Below are 22,069 nucleotides of genomic sequence, written 5' to 3'. Positions count from 1 at the left end.
CTAATATGTAGAAGAAGTACCACTGGAAAAAACTAGTAATACAGAACGCAATAAATAATAGTAACTGGTAGTAGATCAAGAAGTTGATCACGCTAACATACAGATAGGTCCGCTTATACTTCAGTCGCGCCAAATGGCACCAGGTTATGGACAGAAAATGTCTGTCAAACATTTTATCTGACCTGTAACACAGAAGATATCATGGTCATACATTGGGCGGGATGTACTATAGGTAAAATGCGTAAAACCCCCACCTCATAGCCTTATGTACGAAGCCCTGGGCTTCTTTCAGCAGCCTGAGGGTTCCAATCAGATAGTACATATGCGATTAGTATGAATGCAGTGTGTGCCAGGATGGACTGCCATTGGTTAGTATATCCAGCCCACTGTGAAATATCTCACAGTGTATATGGCCATGATATCTGGATGCCTTCACATGGAAAGAGACATTTCCCTGTGCCTCCCATGTGATGGAACACGGGAAATGTTGGATGGTCGGCTGCGGCAGTGTACACACTGTCCGATGTGGCTGACTTGCAACTCCAAAAATATTTCATCAGACAGACATGCTGGGCAAATAGACATGCCCGACCAATTGATACTTTGCGATTGGTTGCACAAATACATAGTACTATTATCTGGGCTATCCACATATCATATAATGTCTAGCATTACTTGCACAAGAAAAGCTACTGGAAACATACAAGCTGCATAGCTAGTGTAGACAGACCACCGGGGTTTGTGACATTTGCACATCTGTGCGCAACAGAGTCTAATGGGGACAGCCAATCAGCCCCGGTAATTTACCCAAGCTAATTGTCCCACTGCCGGCGCAGGCTGCGGCTTATTGAGGGTTACCTGTTGCTGTACTGTGTGACGACTCCCAGTGCAGCGCTGCATATCTGGCACACCCCGATCACATAACTGCTCCCACGTCAAGTGACCGCTGCCGGGGGCGGAGGAAGATGGGGGATGCGAGTCACGGCGCTGCCGGGTGGTCACAGGCGCAAGTGCCAGCTCCCGTGCTGCGACTGGCAGCGGACACTGCAGGTACCTGCGGTCATCTGGGATTTTGTTTCACCTGCCTTAGGCTTCGGAACCAAATCCCTGGAAACAGCTGTTCCTACCGAAAACACACAGTTATCACTGAAAGTGTGTGTTTTCGGGAGATCATTTTTTTTGTTTGTTTTTTACAGATCTAATAGAATAGCCTGTAAAAAAAAAATATCGGCGCAACATCCTAAATAAGTGCAAAAAAAATGGCCATTTTGCACCCGATGTTGTTTCACCTCTAATTAGATACCCCCCTAAATCTGTAATGCCTGAACGTGAATTACAAGCGGGTGTGTGCATCGTTCATTGTTCAAGCAAACACACTAGATCACAGGTTCTCAAACTTAGTCCTCAGGACCCCACACAGTGCATGTTTTGCAGGTCTCCTCACAGAATTGTAAGTGAAATAATTAGCTCCACCTGTGGACCTTTTAAAATGTGTCAGTAGGTAATTAATACACCTGAGCACCTGCTGGGTTACCTGCAAAACATGCACTGTGTGGGGTCCTGAGGACCGAGTTTGAGAACCACTGCACTAGATCATAGGTTCTCAAACTCTGTCCTCAGGACCCCAAACAGTCAACGTTTTCCAGGTCACCCAACAGGTGCACAGATGTATTCATTACTCACTGACACATTTTAAAAGGTCCACAGGTGGAGTTAATTATTTAATTTGTGATTCTGTGAGACCTGGAAAACATGCACTGTGTGGGGGGATCCGGTCTGAAGATCGACACTGTCTAGGTTGACAATGTTTAGGTCGACCACTATAGGTCGACATGAGTTTTAAAAAAAAATAATAAGATTTTACTCACCGGTATATCCATTTCTCGTAGTCCGTAGTGGATGCTGGGAACTCCGTAAGGACCATGGGGAATAGCGGCTCCACAGGAGACTGGGCACAACTAAAGAAAGCTTTAGGACTACCTGGTGTGCACTGGCCCCTCCCACTATGACCCTCCTTAGGATACTGTGCCCGGAAGAGCGGACACAATAAGTTAGGATTTTGAATCCCGGGTAAGACTCATACCAGCCACACCGTATAACTCGTGATACTATACCCAGTTAACAGTATGAAATATAATTGAGCCTCTCAACAGATGGCTCAACAATAACCCTTTAGTTAGGCAATAACTATATACAAGTATTGCAGACAATCCGCACTTGGGATGGGCGCCCAGCATCCACTACGGACTACGAGAAATAGATTTACCGGTGAGTAAAATCTTATTTTCTCTGACGTCCTAGTGGATGCTGGGAACTCCGTAAGGACCATGGGGATTATACCAAAGCTCCCAAACGGGCGGGAGAGTGCGGATGACTCTGCAGCACCGAATGAGAGAACTCAAGGTCCTCCTCAGCCAGGGTATCAAATTTGTAGAATTTTGCAAACGTGTTTGACCCTGACCAAGTAGCAGCTCGGCAAAGTTGTAAAGCAGAGACCCCTCGGGCAGCCGCCCAAAAGAGCCCCCTTCCTTGTGGAATGGGCTTTTACAGATTTAGGATGCGGCAGTCCAGCCGCAGAATGCGCAAGCTGAATTGTGCTACAAATCCAGCAAGCAATAGTCTGCTTAGAAGCAGGAGCACCCAGCTTGTTGGGTGCATACAGGATAAATAGCGAGTCAGTTTTCCTGACTCCAGCCGTCCTGGAAACATAAATTTTCAAGGCCCTGACTACGTCAAGTAACTTGGAATCCTCCAAGTCCCTAGTAGCCGCAGGCACCACAATAGGTTGGTTCAAGTGAAAAGCTGATACAACCTTAGGGAGAAACTGGGGACGAGTCCTCAATTCTGCCGTATCCATATGGAAAAACAGATAAGGCTTTTACACGACAAAGCCGCCAATTCTGACACACGCCGGGCCGAAGCCAAGGCCAATAGCATGACCACCTTCCACGTGAGATATTTTAAATCTACGGCTTTAAGTGGTTCAAAGCAGTGTGATTTTAGAAAATCCCAATGTGCCACTGGAGGCACAAAAGGGGGCTGAATATGCAGCACTCCCTTTACAAATGTCTGAACTTCAGGCAGTGAAGCCAGTTCTTTCTGGAAGAAAATCGACAGAACCGAAATCTGGACCTTAATGGAACCCAATTTTAGGCCCATAGTCACTCCTGACTGTAGGAAGTGCAGAAATCGACCCAGCTGAAATTCCTCTGTTGGAGCCTTCCTGGCCTCACACCACGGAACATATTTTCGCCAAATGCGGTGATAATGGTTTGCGGTTACTTCTTTCCTAACTTTAATTAGCGTAGGAATGACTTCCTCCGGAATGTCCTTTTCCTTCATGATCCGGCGTTCAACCGCCATGCCGTCAACGCAGCCGCGGTAAGTCTTGGAACAGACACGGACCCTGCTGCAGCAGGTCCTGTCTGAGCGGTAGAGGCCATGGGTCCTCTGAGATTATTTCTTGAAGTTCCGGGTACCAAGTTCTTCTTGGCCAATCCGGAACAATGAGTATAGTACTTACTCCAGTTTTCCTTATTATCCTCAGTACCTTGGGTATGAGAGGAAGAGGAAGGAACACATACACCGACTGGTACACCCACGGTGTCACTAGAGCGTCCACAGCTATTGCCTGAGGGTCTCTTGACCTGGCGCAATATCTTTCTAGCTTTTTGTTTAGGCGGGACGCCATCATGTCCACCTGTGGCCTTTCCCAACGGTTTACAATCAGTTGGAAGACTTCTGTATGAAGTCCCCACTCACCCGGGTGTAGGTCGTGTCTGCTGAGGAAGTCTGCTTCCCAGTTGTCCACTCCCGTAATGAACACTGCTGACAGTGCTAACACGTGATTTTCCGCCCATCGGAGAATCATTGTGGCTTCTGCCACGCCATCCTGCTTCTTGTGCCGCCCTGTCGGTTTACATGGGCGACTGCCGTGATGTTGTCTGATTGGATCAGTACAGGCTGGTTTTGAAGCAGGGGTCTTGCCTGACTTAGGGCATTGTAAATGGCCCTTAGTTCCAGAATATTTATGTGTAGGGAAATCTCCTGATTTGACCATAGTCCCTGGAAGTTTCTTCCCTGTGTGACTGCCCCCCAGCCTCAAAGGCTGGCATCCGTGGTCACCAGGACCCAGTCCTGTATGGCGAATCTGCAGCCCTCTTGAAGATGAGCACTCTGCAGCCACCACAGCAGAGATACTCTGGTCCTTGGAGACAGGGTTATCAGCCGATGCATCTTAAGATGCGATCCGGACCACTTGTCCAACAGGTCCCACTGAAAAGTTCTTGCATGGAACCTGCCGAATGGAAATGCTTCGTAGAAAGCTACCATTTTTCCCAGGACTCGCGTGCAGTGATGCACCGACACCTGTTTTGGTTTCAGGAGGTCTCTGACTAGAGATGACAGTTCCTTGGCATTCTCCTCTGGGAGAAACACTTTTTTTTTTTTTTCTGGTCTGTGTCCAGAACCATACCCAGGAACAGTAGATGCGTCGTAGGAACCAGCTGCGACTTTGGAATATTCAGAATCCAGCCGTGCTGTTATAGCACTTCCCGAGATAGTGCTACTCTGACAAACAACTGCTCCCTGGACCTCGCCTTTATAAGGAGATTGTCCAAGTACGGGATAATTCTTTCGGCCATTACCTTGGTAAATACCATCGGTGCCGGGGACAGACCAACGGCAACGTCTGGAATTGGTAATGACAATCCTGTACCACAATTTTGAGGTACTCCTGGTGAGGAGGGTAAATAAGGACATGCAGGTAAGAATCCTTGATGTCCAGTGATACCCTGAAATTCTCCAGGCTTGCAATAATCGCCCTGAGCGATTCCATTTTGAACTTGAACCTTCGTATATAAGTGTTCAAGGATTTCAATTTTAGAATGGGTCTCACCGAACCGTCTGGTTTCGGTACCACAAACATTTTTGGAATAGTAACCCCGGCCTTGTTGAAGGAGGGGTACCTTGATTTCACCTGCTGGAAGTACAGCTTGTGAATTGCCGCCAGTACTAACTACCTATCTCTGAGGGCAGCAGGCAAGGCTGATGTGAGGTAACGGCGAGGGGGAGTCGCCTCGAACTCCAGCTTGTATCCCTGTGATACTACTTGCAGAACCCAGGGATCCACCTGTGGGCAAGCCCACTGGTCTCTGAAGTTCCCGAGACGCGCCCCCACCGCACCTGTCTCCACCTGTGGAGCCCCAGCGTCATGCTGTGGACTCAGAGGAAGCGGGGGAAGATTTTTGATCCTGGGAACTGGCTGTCTGTGCAGCTTTTTCCTTCTTCCCTTGTGCAGAAAGGAAGCGCCTTTGGCCCCCTTGCTTTTCTGAAGCCGAAAGGCCTGTACCTGATAATACAGTGCTTTCTTAGGCTGTGACGAAACCTGAGGTAAAAATTTTTCTTCCCAGCTGTTGCTGTGGATACGAGGTCCCAGAGACCATCCCCAAACAATTCCTCACCCTTATAAGGCAGAATCTCCATGTGCCTTTTAAAGTCAGCATCACCTGTCCACTGCCGGGTCTCTAATACCCTCCTGGCAGAATGGACCTTGCATTAATTCTGGATGCCAGCCGGCAAATATCCCTCTGTGCATCCCTCATATATAAGACTACGTCTTTAATATGCTCTATGTTAGCAAAATATTATCCCTGTCTAGGGTATTAATATTATCTGACAGGGTATCAGACCCTGCTGCAGCAGCACTATTCATGCTGAGGCAATTGCAGGTCTCCGTAGAATACCTGAGTGTGTATATACAGACTTCAGGATAGCCTCCTGCTTTTTATCAGCAGGCTCCTTCAAAGTGGCCGTATCCTAAGACGGCAGTGCCACCTTTTATGACAAACGTGTGAGCGCCTTATCCACCCTAGGGGATATCTCCCAACGTGACCTATCCTCTGGCGGGAAAGGGTACGCCAGCAGTAACTTTTTAGAAATGACCAGTTTCTTATCGGGGGAACCCACGCTTCTGCACACACTTCATTCACTCATCTGATGGAGGAACAAAACACCGGCTGCTTTTTCTCCCCAACATAAAACCCCTTTTATGTGGTACTTGGGTTAATGTCAGAAATGTGTAACACATTTTTCATTGCCGAGATCATGCAACGGATGTTCCTAGTGGATTGTGTATATGTCTCAACCTCGTCGACACTGGAGTCAGACTCCGTGTCGACATCTGTGTCTGCCATCTAAGGTAACGGGCGGGTTTTTTTTTGAGCCCCTGATGGCCTTTGAGACGCCTGGGCAGGCGCGGGCTGAGAAGCCGGCTGTCCCACAGCTGTTACGTCATCCAGCCTTTTATGTAAGGAGTTGACATTGTCGGTTAATACCTTCCACCTATCCATCCACTCTGGTGTCGACCCCACAGGGGGCGACATCCCATTTATCGGCCTCTGCTCCGCCTCCATATAAGCCTCCTCATCAAACATGTCGACACAGCCGTACCGACACACCGCACACACACACAGGGAATGCTCTGACTGAGGACAGGACCCCACAAAGCCCTTTGGGGAGACAGAGAGAGAGTATGCCAGCACACACCAGAGCGCTATATAATTTAGGGATTAACACTGAGTGAATTTTCCCGAATAGCTGCTTGTATTTTTAACCCTTTGAGCCTGAAAACTACAGGGGAGAGCCTGGGGAGCTGTCTTCCAGCTGCACTGTGAAGAGAAAATAAGAATTTACTTACCGATAATTCTATTTCTCATAGTCCGTAGTGGATGCTGGGGACTCCGTAAGGACCATGGGGAATAGCGGCTCCGCAGGAGACTGGGCACATCTAAAGAAAGCTTTAGGACTAACTGGTGTGCACTGGCTCCTCCCCCTATGACCCTCCTCCAAGCCTCAGTTAGGATACTGTGCCCGGACGAGCGTACACAATAAGGAAGGATTTTGAATCCCGGGTAAGACTCATACCAGCCACACCAATCACACCGTATAACCTGTGATCTGAACCCAGTTAACAGCATGATAATAGAGGAGCCTCTGAAAGATGGCTCACAACAATAATAACCCGATTTTTGTAACAATAACTATGTACAAGTATTGCAGACAATCCGCACTTGGGATGGGCGCCCAGCATCCACTACGGACTATGAGAAATAGAATTATCGGTAAGTAAATTCTTATTTTCTCTAACGTCCTAAGTGGATGCTGGGGACTCCGTAAGGACCATGGGGATTATACCAAAGCTCCCAAACGGGCGGGAGAGTGCGGATGACTCTGCAGCACCAAATGAGAGAACTCCAGGTCCTCCTCAGCCAGGATATCAATTTTGTAGAATTTTACAAACGTATTTGCTCCTGACCAAGTAGCTGCTCGGCAAAGTTGTAAAGCCGAGACCCCTCGGGCAGCCGCCCAAGATGAGCCCACCTTCCTTGTGGAGTGGGCATTTACAGAGATTTTTGGCTGTGGCAGGCCTGCCACAGAATGTGCAAGCTGAATTGTACTACAAATCCAACGAGCAATAGTCTGCTTAGAAGCAGGAGCACTAAGCTTGTTGGGTGCACACAGGATAAACAGCGAGTCAGATTTCCTGACTCCAGCCGTCCTGGAAACATATATTTTCAGGGCACTGACAACGTCTAGCAACTTGGAGGCCTCCAAGTCCCTAGTAGCCGCAGGCACCACCAATAGGTTGGTTCAGGTGAGACGCTGAAACCACCCTGGGGAGAAACTGAGGACGAGTCCTCAATTCCGCCCTGTCCGAATGGAAAATCAGATAAGGGCTTTTTCAGGATAAAGCCGCCAATTCTGACACGCGCCTGGCCCAGGCCAGGGCCAACAGCATGACCACTTTCCATGTGAGATATTTTAACTCCACAGATTTAAGTGGTTCAAACCAATGTGACTTTTGGAACCCAAAACTACATTGAGATCCCAAAGTGCCACTGGAGGCACAAAAGGAGGCTGTATATGCAGTACCCCTTTTACAAACGTCTGAACTTCAGGGACTGAAGCTAGTTCTTTTTGGAAGAAAATTGACAGGGCCGAAATTTGAACCTTAATGGACCTCAATTTCAGGCCCATAGACACTCCTGTTTGCAGGAAATGTAGGAATCGACCCAGTTGAATTTCCTCCGTCGGGCCTTACTGGCCTCGCACCACGCAACATATTTTCGCCAATTGCGGTGATAATGTTTTTGCGGTTACATCCTTCCTGGCTTTGATCAGGATAGGGATGACTTCATCCGGAATGCCTTTTTTCCTTCAGGATCCGGCGTTCAACCGCCATGCCGTCAAACGCAGCCGCGGTAAGTCTTGGAACAGACAGGGTCCTTGCTGGAGCAGGTCCCTTCTTAGAGGTAGAGGCCACGGATCCTCCGTGAGCATCTCTTGAAGTTCCAATTACCAAGTCCTTCTTGGCCAATCCGGAGCAACGAATATAGTGCTTTCTCCTCTCCATCTTATCAATCTCAGTACCTTGGGTATGAGAGGCAGAGGAGGGAACACATACACCGACTGGTACACCCACGGTGTTACCAGAGCGTCTACAACTATTGCCTGAGGGTCTCTTGACCTGGCGCAATACCTGTCGAGTTTTTTAATCATGTGGACGACTTCTGGGTGAAGTCCCCACTCTCCCGGGTGGAGGTCGTGCTGAGGAAGTCTGCTTCCCAGTTGTCCACTCCCGGAATGAATACTGTTGACAGTGCTATCACATGATTTTCCGCCCAGCGAAGAATCCCTGCAGCTTCTGCCATTGCCCTCCTGCTTCTTGTGCCACCCTGTCTGTTTACGTGGGTGACTGCCATGATGTTGTCCGACTGGATCAACACCGGCTGACCTTGAAGCAGAGGTCTTGCTAAGCTTAGAGCATTGTAAATGGCCCTTAGCTTCAGGATATTTATGTGAAGTGATGTATCCAGGCTTGACCCTAAGCCCTGGATATTCCTTCCCTGTGTGACTGCTCCCCAGCCTCGCAGGCTGGCATCCGTGGTCACCAGGACCCAGTCCTGAATGCCGAATCTGCGGCCCTCTAGAAGATGAGCACTCTGCAACCACCACATGATGGATACCCTTGTCCTTGGTGACAGGGTTATCCGCTGATGCATCTGAAAATGCGACCCGGACCATTTGTCCAGTAGGTTCCACTGGAAAGTTCTTGCGTGGAATCTAACGAATGGGATTGCTTCGTAGGAAGCCACCATTTTTACCCAGAACCCTTGTGCATTGATGCACTGAGACTTGGTTCGGTTTTAGGAGGTTCCTGACTAGCTCGGATAACTCCCTGGCTTTCTCTTCCGGGAGAAACACCTTTTTTCTGGACTGTGTCCAGGAACATCCCTAGGAAACAGAAGACAAGTCGTCGGAACCAGCTGCGATTTTGGAATATTGAGAATCCAAATCGTGCTGCCGCAACACTACCTGAGATAGTGCTACACCGACTTCCAACTGTTCCCTGGATCTTACCCTTATCAGGGAATCGTCCAAGTAAGGGATAACTAAAATTCCCTTCCTTCTAAGGGATATCATTTCGGCCATTACCTTGGTAAAGATCCGGGGTGCCGTGGACCATCCCTACGGCAGCGTCTGAACTGATAGTGACAGTTCTGTACCATAACCTGAGGTACCCTTGGTGAGAAGGGTAAATTTTGACATGAAGGTAAGCATCCTTGATGTCCCGAGACAACATGTAGTCCCCTTCTTCCAGGTTCGCAATCACTGCTCTGAGTGACTCAATCTTGAATTTGAACCTCTGTATGTAAGTGTTCAAAGATTTTAGATTTAGAATCGGTCTCACCGAGCCGTCTGGCTTCGGTACCACAATAGTGTGGAATAATACCCCGTTCCCTGTTGCAGGAGGGGTACCTTGATTATCACCTGCTGGGAATACAGCTTGTGAATGGCTTCCAAAACTGCCTCCCTGTCAGAGGGAGACGTCGGTAAAGCCGACTTTTGGAAACGGCGAGGGGGAGACGTCTCGAATTTCAATATGTACCCTTGAGATATTACCTGAAGGATCCAGGGGTCTACTTGCGAGTGAGCCCACTGCGCACTGAAATTCATTGAGAACGGGCCCCCACCGTGCCTGAGCTTGTAAGGCCCTAGCGTCATACTGAGGGCTTTGCAGAGGCGGGAAAGGATTTCTGTTCCTGGGAACTGGGTAATCTCTTCAGCCTTTTTCCTCTCCCTCTGTCACGAGCAGAAAAGAGGAACCTTTTGTCCGCTTGCCAACAAAGGACTGCGCCTGATAATACGGCGTCTTATTTTGAGAGGCGACCTGGGGTACAAACGTAGATTTCCCAGTTGTTGCCGTGGCCACCAGGTCTAAAAGACCGACCCCAAATGTCCCCTTTCAAAGGCAATACTTCCAAATGCCGTTTAGAATCCGCATCACCTGACCATTTTACTGGTAGAATTGGACAACGCACTTATACTTGATGCCAGTCGGCAAATATTCCGCTGTGCATCATTCATATATAGAAATGCATCTTTTAAATGCTCTATAGGCAATAATATACTATCCTTATCTAGGATATCAATATTTCCAGTCAGGGAATCCGACCATGCCAACCCAGCACTGCACCTCCAGGCTGAGGCGATTGCTGGTCGCAGTATAACACCAGTATGTGTGTGAATACATTTTTGGATACCCTCCTGCTTTCTATCAGCAGGATCCTTAAGGGCGGCCATCTCATGAGAGGGTAGAGCCCTTGTTCTTACAAGCGTGTGAGCGCCTTATCCCCCCTAGGGGGTGTTTCCCAACGCACCCTAACCTCTGGCGGGAAAGGGTATACAGCCAATACTTTTTAAGAAATTATCAATTGTTATCAGGGGGAAACCCACGCATCATCACACACCTCATTTTATTTCTCAGATTCAGGAAAACTACAGGTAGTTTTTCCCTCACCGAACATAATACCCCTTTTTGGTGGTACTCGTATTATCAGAAATGTATAAAACATTTTTCATTGTCTCAATCATGTAACGTGTGGCCCTACTGGAAATCACGGTTGTCTCTTCACCGTCGACACAGGAGTCAGTATCCGTGTCGGCGTCTGTATCTGCCATCTGAGGTAACGGGCGCTTTAGAGCCCCTGACGGCCTATGAGACGTCTGGACAGGCACAAGCTGAGTAGCCAGCTGTCTCATGTCAACCACTGTTTTTTTTATATAGAGCTGACACTGTCACGTAATTTTCAACAGTACATCCTCTCAGGTGTCGACCCCCTAGGTGGTGACATCACTGTTACAGACAATCTGCTCCGTCTCCACATCATTTTTCTCCTAATACATGTCGACACAAACGTACCGACACAGCACACACACAGGGAATGCTCTGATAGAGGACAGGACCCCACTAGCCCTTTGGGGAGACAGAGGGAGAGTATGCCAGCACACACCAGAGCGCTATATATATATATATATATATATATATATATATATATATATATATATATATATATACATACATACACACAGGGATAACCTTATATAAGTGTTTTTCCCCTTATAGCTGCTGTATGTTTTAATACTGCGCCTAATTAGTGCCCCCCTCTCTTTTTTTAACCCTTTCTGTAGTGTAGTGACTGCAGGGAAGAGCCAGGGAGCTTCCCTCCAACTGAGCTGTGAGGGAAAATGGCGCCAGTGTGCTGAGGAGATAGGCTCCGCCCCCTTTTCGGCGGCCTTATCTCCCATTTTTCTGTATATTCTGGCAGGGGTTAAATGCATCCATATAGCCCAGGAGCTATATGTGATGTATTTTTTGCCATGTAAGGTTTTTATCATGTTTTATTGCGTCTCAGGGCGCCCCCCCCAGCGCCCTGCACCCTCAGTGACCGGAGTATGAAGTGTGCTGAGAGCAATGGCGCACAGCTGCAGTGCTGTGCGCTACCTTATTGAAGACAGGAACGTCTTCTGCCGCCGATTTTTCCGGACCTCTTCGCTCTTCTGGCTCTGTAAGGGGGCCGGCGGCGCGGCTCCGGGACCCATCCAGGCTGGGCCTGTGATCGTCCCTCTGGAGCTAATGTCCAGTAGCCAAGAAGCCCAATCCACTCTGCACGCAGGTGAGTTCGCTTCTTCTCCCCTTAGTCCCTCGATGCAGTGAGCCTGTTGCCAGCAGGTCTCACTGAAAATAACAAACCTAAACTAAAACTTTCACTAAGAAGCTCAGGAGAGCCCCTAGTGTGCACCCTTCTCGTCGGGCACAGAAATCTAACTGAGGCTTGGAGGAGGGTCATAGGGGGAGGAGCCAGTGCACACCAGTTAGTCCTAAAGCTTTCTTTAGATGTGCCCAGTCTCCTGCGGAGCCGCTATTCCCCATGGTCCTTACGGAGTCCCCAGCATCCACTTAGGACGTTAGAGAAAATGGCGCTAGTGTGCTGAGAGAGATAGCTCCGCCCCTTTTTCGGCAGACTTTTCTCCCGCTTTTTTATGGTTTCTGGCAGGGGTATTTATCACATATATAGCCTCTGGGACTATATATTGTGATTATTTTGCCAGCCAAGGTCTTAATATTGCTGCTCAGGGCACCCCCCCCCCCCCAGCGCCCTGCACCCATCAGTGACCGGAGTGTGAGGTGTACATGAGGAGCAATGGCGCACAGCTGCAGTGCTGTGCGCTACCTTGGTGAAGACTGAAGTCTTCTGCCACCGATTTTCGGGACCATCTTCTTGCTTCTGGCTCTGTAAGGGGGACGGCGGCGCAGCTCCGGGACCGAACACCAAGGCTGGGCCTGCGGTCGATCCCTCTGGAGCTAATGGTGTCCAGTAGCCTAAGAAGCCCAAGCTAGCTGCAAGCAGGTAGGTTCGCTTCTTCTCCCCTTAGTCCCTCATAGCAGTGAGCCTGTTGCCAGCAGGTCTCACTGTAAAATAAAAAACCTAAAATATACTTTCTTTCTAGGAGCTCAGGAGAGCCCCTAGCGTGCATCCAACCTCGGCCGGACACAAGATTCTAACAGAGGTCTGGAGGAGGGTCATAGTGGGAGGGGCCAGTGCACACCAGGTAGTCCTAAAGCTTTCTTTAGTTGTGCCCAGTCTCCTGCGGAGCCGCTATTCCCCATGGTCCTTACGGAGTTCCCAGCATCCACTAGGACGTCAGAGAAATTATATTTTGAACTGTTTTCAGACTTAACGATCCACGTGGACTACGATTGGAACGGTAATCTGCGGTAGCGGAGCGAGGCACCTTGCCCGAAGCATGGCAAGCGAAGCGAGAGGACACGGTGCACTAAATCGGCTACCCGGTTACTGTATGCAGAAAACGACACTCCCCAAAAAAAAAAAAACATTGTCGACCTTTTGACCTGTCGACCTAGCACATGTCGACCTAGAAACCCCGTCGACCTATAGTGGTCAACCTAGATCCACACCCGTGTGGGGTCCAGAAGACCGAGTTTGAGAACCTCTGCACTAGATGATATGAACAATAGAGCATTTAAAATAATAAGATTTTACTTACCGATAAATCTATTTCTCGTAGTCCGTAGTGGATGCTGGGACTCCGTAAGGACCATGGGGAATAGCGGCTCCGCAGGAGACAGGGCACAAAATAAAAGCTTGAGATATCAGGTGGTGTGCACTGGCTCCTCCCCCTATGACCCTCCTCCAAGCCAGTTAGGATACTGTGCCCGGACGAGCGTACATAATAAGGAAGGATATTGAATCCCGGGTAAGACTCATACCAGCCACACCAATCACACCGTACAACTCGTGATCTAAACCCAGTTAACAGTATGATAAATTTAAAGGAGCCTCTGAAAAGATGGCTCAACAATAATAACCCGAATTTTTTGTAACAATAACTATATACAAGTATTGCAGACAATCCGCACTAGGGATGGGCGCCCAGCATCCACTACGGACTACGAGAAATAGATTTATCGGTAAGTAAAATCTTATTTTCTCTAACGTCCTAAGTGGATGCTGGGACTCCGTAAGGACCATGGGGATTATACCAAAGCTCCCAAACGGGCGGGAGAGTGCGGATGACTCTGCAGCACCGAATGAGAGAACTCAAGGTCCTCCTCAGCCAGGGTATCAAATTTGTAGAATTTAGCAAACGTGTTTGCCCCTGACCAAGTAGCTGCTCGGCAAAGTTGTAAAGCCGAGACCCCTCGGGCAGCCGCCCAAGATGAGCCCACTTTCCTTGTGGAATGGGCTTTTACTGATTTTGGCTGTGGCAATCCTGCCACGGAATGTGCAAGCTGAATTGTACTACAAATCCAACGAGCAATCGTCTGCTTTGAAGCAGGAGCACCCAGCTTGTTGGGTGCATACAGGATAAACAGCGAGTCAGTTTTCCTGACTCCAGCCGTCCTGGAAACATATTTTCAAGGCCCTGACAACGTCCAGCAACTTAGAGTCCTCTAAGTCCCTAGTAGCCGCAGGTACCACAATAGGTTGGTTCATGTGAAATGCAGAAACCACCTTAGGTAGAAATTGAGGACGAGTCCTCAATTCCGCCCTGTCAGAATGAAAATTTAGGTAAGGGCTTTTACATGATAAAGCCGCCAATTCTGACACACGCCTAGCTGAAGCCAAGGCCAACAGCATCGACACCTTCCACGTGAGATATTTTAAATCTACCGTAGACAATGGTTCAAACCAGTGTGATTTTAGAAATCTCAACACAACATTGAGATCCCAAGGTGCCACTGGAGGCACAAAAGGAGGCTGTATGTGCAGCACCCCTTTCACAAATGTCTGAACTTCAGGTACTGAAGCCAGTTCTTTCTGGAAGAATATCGACAGGGCCGAAATTTGAACCTTAATGGACCCTAATTTTAGGCCCATAGACAGTCCTGTTTGCAGGAAATGCAAGAAACGACCCAGTTGAAATTCCTGTGTAGGGGCCTTCTTGGCCTCACACCACGCAACATATTTACGCCAAATGCGGTGATAATGTTTTGCGGTTATTTCCTTTCTGGCTTTTACCAGAGTAGGGATGACTTCTTCTGGAATGCCCTTGTCCTTCAGGATCCGGCGTTCAACCGCCATGCCGTCAAACGCAGCCGCGGTAAGTCTTGGAACAGACAAGGCCCCTGCAGTAGCAGGTCCTGTCTTAGAGGTAGAGGCCACAGTTCGTCCGTGAGCATCTCTTGAAGTTCCGGGTACCAAGACCTTCTTGGCCAATCCGGAACCACGAGTATAGTTCTTACTCCTCTCCTTCTTATGATTCTCAATACTTTCGGTATGAGGGGCAGAGGAGGGAATACATACACTGACTGGTACACCCACGGCGTTACCAGAGCGTCCACTGCTATTGCCTGAGGGTCCCTTGACCTGGCGCAATATCTGTCCAGTTTTTTGTTTAGACGTGACGCCATCATGTCCACCTTTGGTCTTTCCCAACGGTTTACAATTTGGTGGAAGACTTCTGGGTGAAGTCCCCACTCTCCCGGGTGAAGGTCGTGTCTGCTGAGGAAGTCTGCTTCCCAGTTGTCCACTCCCGGAATGAACACTGCTGACAGTGCTATCACATGATTTTCCGCCCAGCGAAGAATCCTTGCAGTTTCTGCCATTGCCCTCCTGCTTCTCGTGCCGCCCTGTCTGTTTATGTGGGCGACTGACGTGATGTTGTCCGACTGGATCAACACCGCCTGACCCTGAAGCAGAGGTTTTGCTTGAATTAAGGCATTGTAAATGGCCCTTAGTTCGAGAATGTTTATATGAAGAGATGTTTCCATGCTTGACCACAAGCCCTGGAAATTCCTTCCCTGTGTGACTGCTCCCCAGCCTCTCAGGCTGGCATCCGTGGTTACCAGGATCCAATCCTGAATGCCAAATCTGCGGCCCTCTAGCAGATGAGCCCTCTGAAGCCACCACAGGAGAGACACCCTTGTCCTTGGCGACAGGGTTATCCGTTGATGCATCTGAAGATGCGATCCGGACCATTTTCCCAGTAGATCCCACTGAAAAGTTCTTGCATGGAATCTTCCGAATGGAATCGCTTCGTAAGAAGCCACCATTTTTCCCAGGACCCTTGTGCACTGATACCTGTCCTGGTTTTAGGAGGTTCCTGACTAGCTCGGATAACTCCCTGGCCTTCTCCTCCGGGAGAAACACCTTCTTCTGGACTGTGTCCAGAATAATTCCTAAGAACAGTAGACGTGTCATTGGAATCAGCTGCGATTTTGGAATATTTAGAATCCATCCGTGCTGACTTAGCACTACCTGAGATAGTGCCACTCCGACTTCTAACTGTTCCTTGGTTCTTGCCCTTATCAGGAGATCGTCCAAGTAAGGGATAATTAAGATGCCTTTTCTTCGTAGAAGAATCATCATTTCGGCCATTACCTTGGTAAAGACCCGAGGCGCCGTGGACAATCCAAACGGCAGCGTCTGAAACTGATAATGACAGTTTTGTACTACAAACCTGAGGTACCCTTGGTGAGAAGGATATATTGGGACGTGGAGATAAGCATCCTTGATGTCCAGCGACACCATATAGTCCCCCTCTTCCAGGTTCGCTATCACCGCTCTGAGTGACTCCATCTTGAATTTGAACCTTTTTATGTAAGTGTTCAAAGATTTTAGATTTAATATTGGTCTCACCGAGCCGTCCGGCTTCGGTACCACAAATAGTGTGGAATAATACCCCTTCCCCTGTTGTAAGAGGGGTACCTTGATTATCACCTGCTGGGAGTACAGCTTGTGAATAGCTTCCAGAACTGCCTCCCTGTCGGAGGGAGACTTTGGTAAAGCAGACTTCAGGAACCGATGAGGAGGAAACGCCTCGAATTCCAGTTTGTACCCCTGTGATACTACCTGTAGAATCCAGGGATCCACTTGCGAGTGAGCCCACTGCGCGTTGAAATTCTTGAGACGGGCCCCCACCGTGTCTGAGTCTGCTTGTAAAGCCCCAGCGTCATGCTGAAGACTTGGCAGAAGCAGGGGAGGGCTTCTGCTCCTGGGAAGCGGCTGCATGGTGCTGCCTTTTTCCTCTTCCTCTGCCCTTGGGCAGAAAAGAGTGACCTTTTGCTCGCTTGTACTTATGGGAACGAAAGGACTGAGTTTGAAAAGACTGTGTCTTTTTCTGTTGATGTGAAGTAACCTGGGGTAAAAAGGTGGATTTTCCAGCCTTTGCCGTGGCCACCAGGTCTGTTAGACCAGCCCCAAATAACTCCTCCCCCTTATACGGCAATACTTCCATGTGCCGTTTGGAATCTGCGTCCCCTGACCACTGTCTGGTCCATAATGCTCTTCTGGCAGAGATGGACATTGCGCTTACTCTTGATGCCAGGGTACAAATATCCCTCTGCGCATCACGCATATATAGCAATGCATCCTTTAAATGTTCTATAGTTAACAGAATATTGTCCCTATCCAGGGTATCAATATTCTCAGTCAGGGAATCCGCCCATGCGACTCCAGCACTGCACATCCAGGCTGATGCGATTGCTGGTCGCAGTATAACACCAGTATGTGTGTATATACTTTTCAGGATATTTTCCAGCCTCCTATCAGCTGGTTCTTTGAGGGTGGCCGTATCAGGGGACGGTAACGCTACTTGTTTAGATAAACGTGTGAGCGCCTTATCTACCCTAGGGGGTGTTTCCCACCGTGCCCTAACCTCTGGCGGGAAAGGGTATAGTGCTAATAACTTATTAGAAATTAGCTGTTTTTTTATCGGGGGAAACCCACGCTTTATCACACACCTCATTTATTTCCTCAGACTCAGGAAAAACTATTGGCAGTTTTTTCACACCCCACATAATACCCGCCTTTGAGGTATTTGTAGTGTCAGAAAGGTTCAATGCCTCTTTCATTGCCGTGATCATGTAACGTGTGGCCCTACTGGACATTACGTTTGTCTCGTCACCGTCGACACTAGATTCAGTATCTGGATCCGTGTCGACCCACTGAGGTAGCGGCCGTTTTAGGGCCCCTGAGGGTGTCTGAGACGCCTGAACAGGCACTAATTGATTTGCCGGCTTTCTCATGTCGTCAACAGTTTTTTGTAAATTGCTGACATTATCACTTAATTGCTTAAACACAATCATCCAGTCAGGTGTCGACTCCCTAGGGGGTGACATCACTAACACAGGCAACTGCTCCGCCTCCACCTCATTTTCCTCCTCATACATGTCGACACACGCGTACCGACACACAGCACACACACCGGGAATGCTCTGATAGAGGACAGGACCCTACTTAGCCCTTTGGAGAGACAGAGGGAGAGTCTGCCAGCACACACCCAGCGCTATATATATATACAGGGATAACCTTATATAAGTGTTAATCCCTTATAGCTGCTGTTAATCTAGTTATTTGCTGCCAAAATGCCCCCCCTTCTCTTTTTTACCCTGAATCAGATGCAGTACTGCAGGGGAGAATCAGGGAGCCGTCCTTCCAGCGGAGCTGTGAGGGAATAATGGCGCCAGTGTGCTGAGAAGATAGGCCCCGCCCCTTCACGACGTCCTTAACTCCCGCTTTTTTGTGTAAAATGGCAGGGGAAAAAATACATCCATATAGCCCTGGAGCTATATGTGATGTATTCATTTTGCCAGCTAAGGTATATGTGTGTTATATTGCGTCTCAGGGCGCTCCCCCCCAGCGCCCTGCACCCTCAGTGACCGGAGTGTGAAGTGTGCTGAGAGCAATGGCGCACAGCTGCGGTGCTGTGCGCTACCTTAGTCTTGAAGACAGGATGTCTTCTGCCGCCGCTTTCACCGGACCTTCGTCTCTTCTGGCTCTGTAAGGGGGACGGCGGCGCGGCTCCGGTGACCCATCCAGGCTGAACCTGTGATCGTCCCTCTGGAGCTAACGTCCAGTAGCCTAAGAAGCCCAATCCACTCTGCACTCAGGTGAGTTCGCTTCTTCTCCCCTTAGTCCCACGATGCAGTGAGCCTGTTGCCAGCAGGACTCACTGAAAATAAAAAAACCTAACTAAACTTTTATTCTAAGCAGCTCTGGAGAGCTACCTAGTTTGCACCCTTCTCGGCCGGGCACAAAAATCTAACTGGCTTGGAGGAGGGTCATAGGGGGAGGAGCCAGTGCACACCACCTGATATCTCAAGCTTTTATTTTGTGCCCTGTCTCCTGCGGAGCCGCTATTCCCCATGGTCCTTACGGAGTCCCAGCATCCACTTAGGACGTTAGAGAAAAATAGTTATCGTTCATATCATCTAGTCAGTGTATCGCCCAACGTGTAAGGGTCTTAAGACATTTTAGGACAAATATGGCACACTAGTGATCTCTGAGCGTCTCCGGGGCACCGACCATCTAGCCCTGTATTGCCTAGACTCTTATACCTCTTTCATACCAAAAATGCAGGGTATTACCCGGGAATACGGTCTCAGGATCATGCAGGCACATTTCCGGGTAAGACGCCTTGCATACCGCAGTCAGCAGCTCGGCATATTGCCGGGTTGCTGACGTCAGCGGTGGCGCGGCGCTAGAGATCACATGATCTCCAAGCGCCGCCTGTACATAGAGAGTGAACGGGAGCCGGGGCACATTGACCCGGCTCCCGTTCACACTGTACAGTGAGACGGATCAACCCTGGTCAAGAGCAGGGTTGGAATGCCGGGTCACTGGACCCAGTATTTCAACCCTGGCACCCTTTCATACCGCACATGAACACGGGTTATGCGCGTTCACGTGCCAATAACCCGTGTTCAGAGGTGCTGGTGTGAAAGGGGTATGGGTGATGGGGAACCTTTGGCACTCCACCTGTTCTTGAACTCCACATACCAGCACACCCTGCTACATCTTTGCTGTTTGGCCATGCTAAAACTGTAGCAGGGCATGCTGGGATATATAGTTTGGCACTCCAGCTGTTGTTGAACTATTATTATTAATAATAGTAGTAGTAGTTCAACAGCTAGCGTGCCAAAGGGTCCCAACTACAGGATCAGTGTATTAGGACTCATCCGCTGCAATACAAACTACAAAGAAAAGAGCTGCATCATATACATGTACACACGGTGAGATTTTTTCTTACGATTTTGACTATATAGTCAAAATCGTAAGAAAAGTTAGCGCAGATCGCAAGGTGAAAGGCATCTTGCGATCCCGATGTGCGCTCAGCATCGCAAGAATAAGGGCCCTACACATTGAGCGATCCGCCGCCGAGCTGCCTGACCCGGCGGCGGGGGGAAGTGAAGTTTCTTCACTCCCCTCCGTCACCCGGCTCCATAGCAGTGCAGGTAAATATGGACGAGATCGTCCATATTGGCCTGCATGCACAGGCGACGGGGCACCAGCGATGAACGAGCGCGGGCCGCGCATTGTTCATCAATGGTGCCTCCACACTCAAAGATATGAATGGTATCTCGTTCATTAATGAACGAGATCGTTCATATCTTGGAATATTATCGCCCAGTGTGTAGGGCCTAATAGATAGTCAAATTGACTTGCCTGCACAGTCTCTCTCTATAGAAGAGAGTCAAAATTGACACTTAACCAAAATCGCACATAGTCAGTATCGCAAGCACATACTGAGTGCTTGTGATACTATGTGCCAACCTAGCCCCTGTCGCATAGTGAGAATTGGGCATAGAACGAATCTCACCGTGTGTATGGGACAGAAATACACATCAGCATAAACACGCTGACTGGGGTGTCAGAGGAGATAGATAGATAGATAGATAGATAGATAGATAGATAGATATTATATATACATATACACACACTGATGATCAGAGCAATAGGGGTGACTGTGCCGCGTTAAAAAAGAAAAAAGGCAACAACACATAGATAAGAGCTGACGGGGCCGGTGCGCTCCGTTACCTCGCCCCAGGGAGGCCGCTTCATCACTATAATAACTACAGGGCCATCAGCAGCCTCTCTTCCCGGATCCTGACCGTACGTACATCGCTGGGTTTCCAGCAACAGCCAATGAGGAAACACCGACCTGCTCTCCGTGTGTGTCTGCCTGCTCCCAGCCCAGCTCCTGCAGCAGGTCAGCCAGGCGGCTCCGACACCGCTCCGTGAAGTTCTTTAATTCCTGCAGTAAGCACCGGGGACTACCCGGAACCAGCTCCTCCATAGCGGCTACAAACCGGAAGCCCCCGGAACAGCGTTCCTGTCTGCCAGGAGCGGTGTGAGAGAGAGAGAGGCGGGGGAAACGTGGAAGGGGAGGCGGGGAAGAGGCTGGCCGCTGCTTGGCAGGCGGGGCTGTTGTTGTGAGTGAGCAAAGACGGGTTACATATGGCGGGCACTCCCAGTGGCGGTATCTGCGTGCTGTTCATCTTATAAAGCAAAGTGTGACGTGCTTGAGCCCGCATCCCCAAAGCTTGTACGTTCAGTATCATACGCTTAACCGAAATGTATGTAACGGTAGAAATATATTTGGTTAAGCCAATTAGGTGCTAGTTACCTTGTTCGAGCAGTTTTATCCGAAAATTGGCACTGGGAGTTGCATTTGCAATCCACTTCCAAGCTCACATTGCTATTTAAGAAGAAAATGGCATTTTGTGTACTCTCCGGCTTGACAGTGTGAAACGGTCTTTATTTTAAGGTAAAAATATTGTGACTTGCTTCAGAACCCCTTGTCCCCCTAACGACTAATTAGGCATTTGGAAGTTTTCAATTAGCTTAATTGGGCCAAAAAATTCACATTTGTTGGGGGTAAAAAAAAGCCTCAAGTTACCCCCAAAACAACTTTTCTCTATCGTCCTAGTGGATGCTGGGGTTCCTGAAAGGACCATGGGGAATAGCGGCTCCGCAGGAGACAGGGCACAAAAGTAAAGCTTTTCCGATCAGGTGGTGTGCACTGGCTCCTCCCCCTATGACCCTCCTCCAGACTCCAGTTAGATTTTTGTGCCCGGCCGAGAAGGGTGCAATTCTAGGTGGCTCTCCTAAAGAGCTGCTTAGAGAAAGTTTAGCTTAGGTTTTTTATTTTACAGTGAGTCCTGCTGGCAACAGGATCACTGCAACGAGGGACTGAGGGGAGAAGAAGTGAACTCACCTGCGTGCAGGATGGATTGGCTTCTTGGCTACTGGACATCAGCTCCAGAGGGACGATCACAGGTACAGCCTGGATGGTCACCGGAGCCGCGCCGCCGGCCCCCTTGCAGATGCTGAAGTTAGAAGAGGTCCAGAATCGGCGGCTGAAGACTCTGACAGTCTTCTAAAGGTAGCGCACAGCACTGCAGCTGTGCGCCATTTTCCTC

At 49.1% G+C, this 22,069-nt stretch overlaps 1 protein-coding gene across 2 annotated transcripts in view; it reads right to left on the bottom strand.

Moving 5' to 3' along the window:
- Positions 1-21,132, bottom strand: part of SNRNP48 (small nuclear ribonucleoprotein U11/U12 subunit 48) — a 60,077-nt gene extending 38,945 nt beyond the window's left edge. Inside the window, exon 1 of one of the 2 annotated variants that reach the window (XM_063923112.1) lies at positions 20,809-21,132. In XM_063923112.1, coding sequence (XP_063779182.1) covers positions 20,809-20,943 — 135 coding nt within the window. In that variant the 5' untranslated portion in view covers positions 20,944-21,132. Of the gene's footprint in view, positions 1-20,684; positions 20,788-20,808 lie in introns of those variants that run through there. The other variant, XM_063923115.1, reaches the window with a different exon arrangement.
- Between the last annotated feature and the right edge of the window lie 937 nt (positions 21,133-22,069).

The sequence above is a fragment of the Pseudophryne corroboree genome, chromosome 5 (genome assembly GCF_028390025.1).
Source record: "Pseudophryne corroboree isolate aPseCor3 chromosome 5, aPseCor3.hap2, whole genome shotgun sequence".
In the NCBI taxonomy this organism is placed as follows: Eukaryota; Metazoa; Chordata; class Amphibia; order Anura; family Myobatrachidae; genus Pseudophryne; species Pseudophryne corroboree.
The sequence above is the reverse complement of the archived record's forward strand: the minus strand, read 5'-3'. Positions and strand labels throughout refer to the sequence as shown.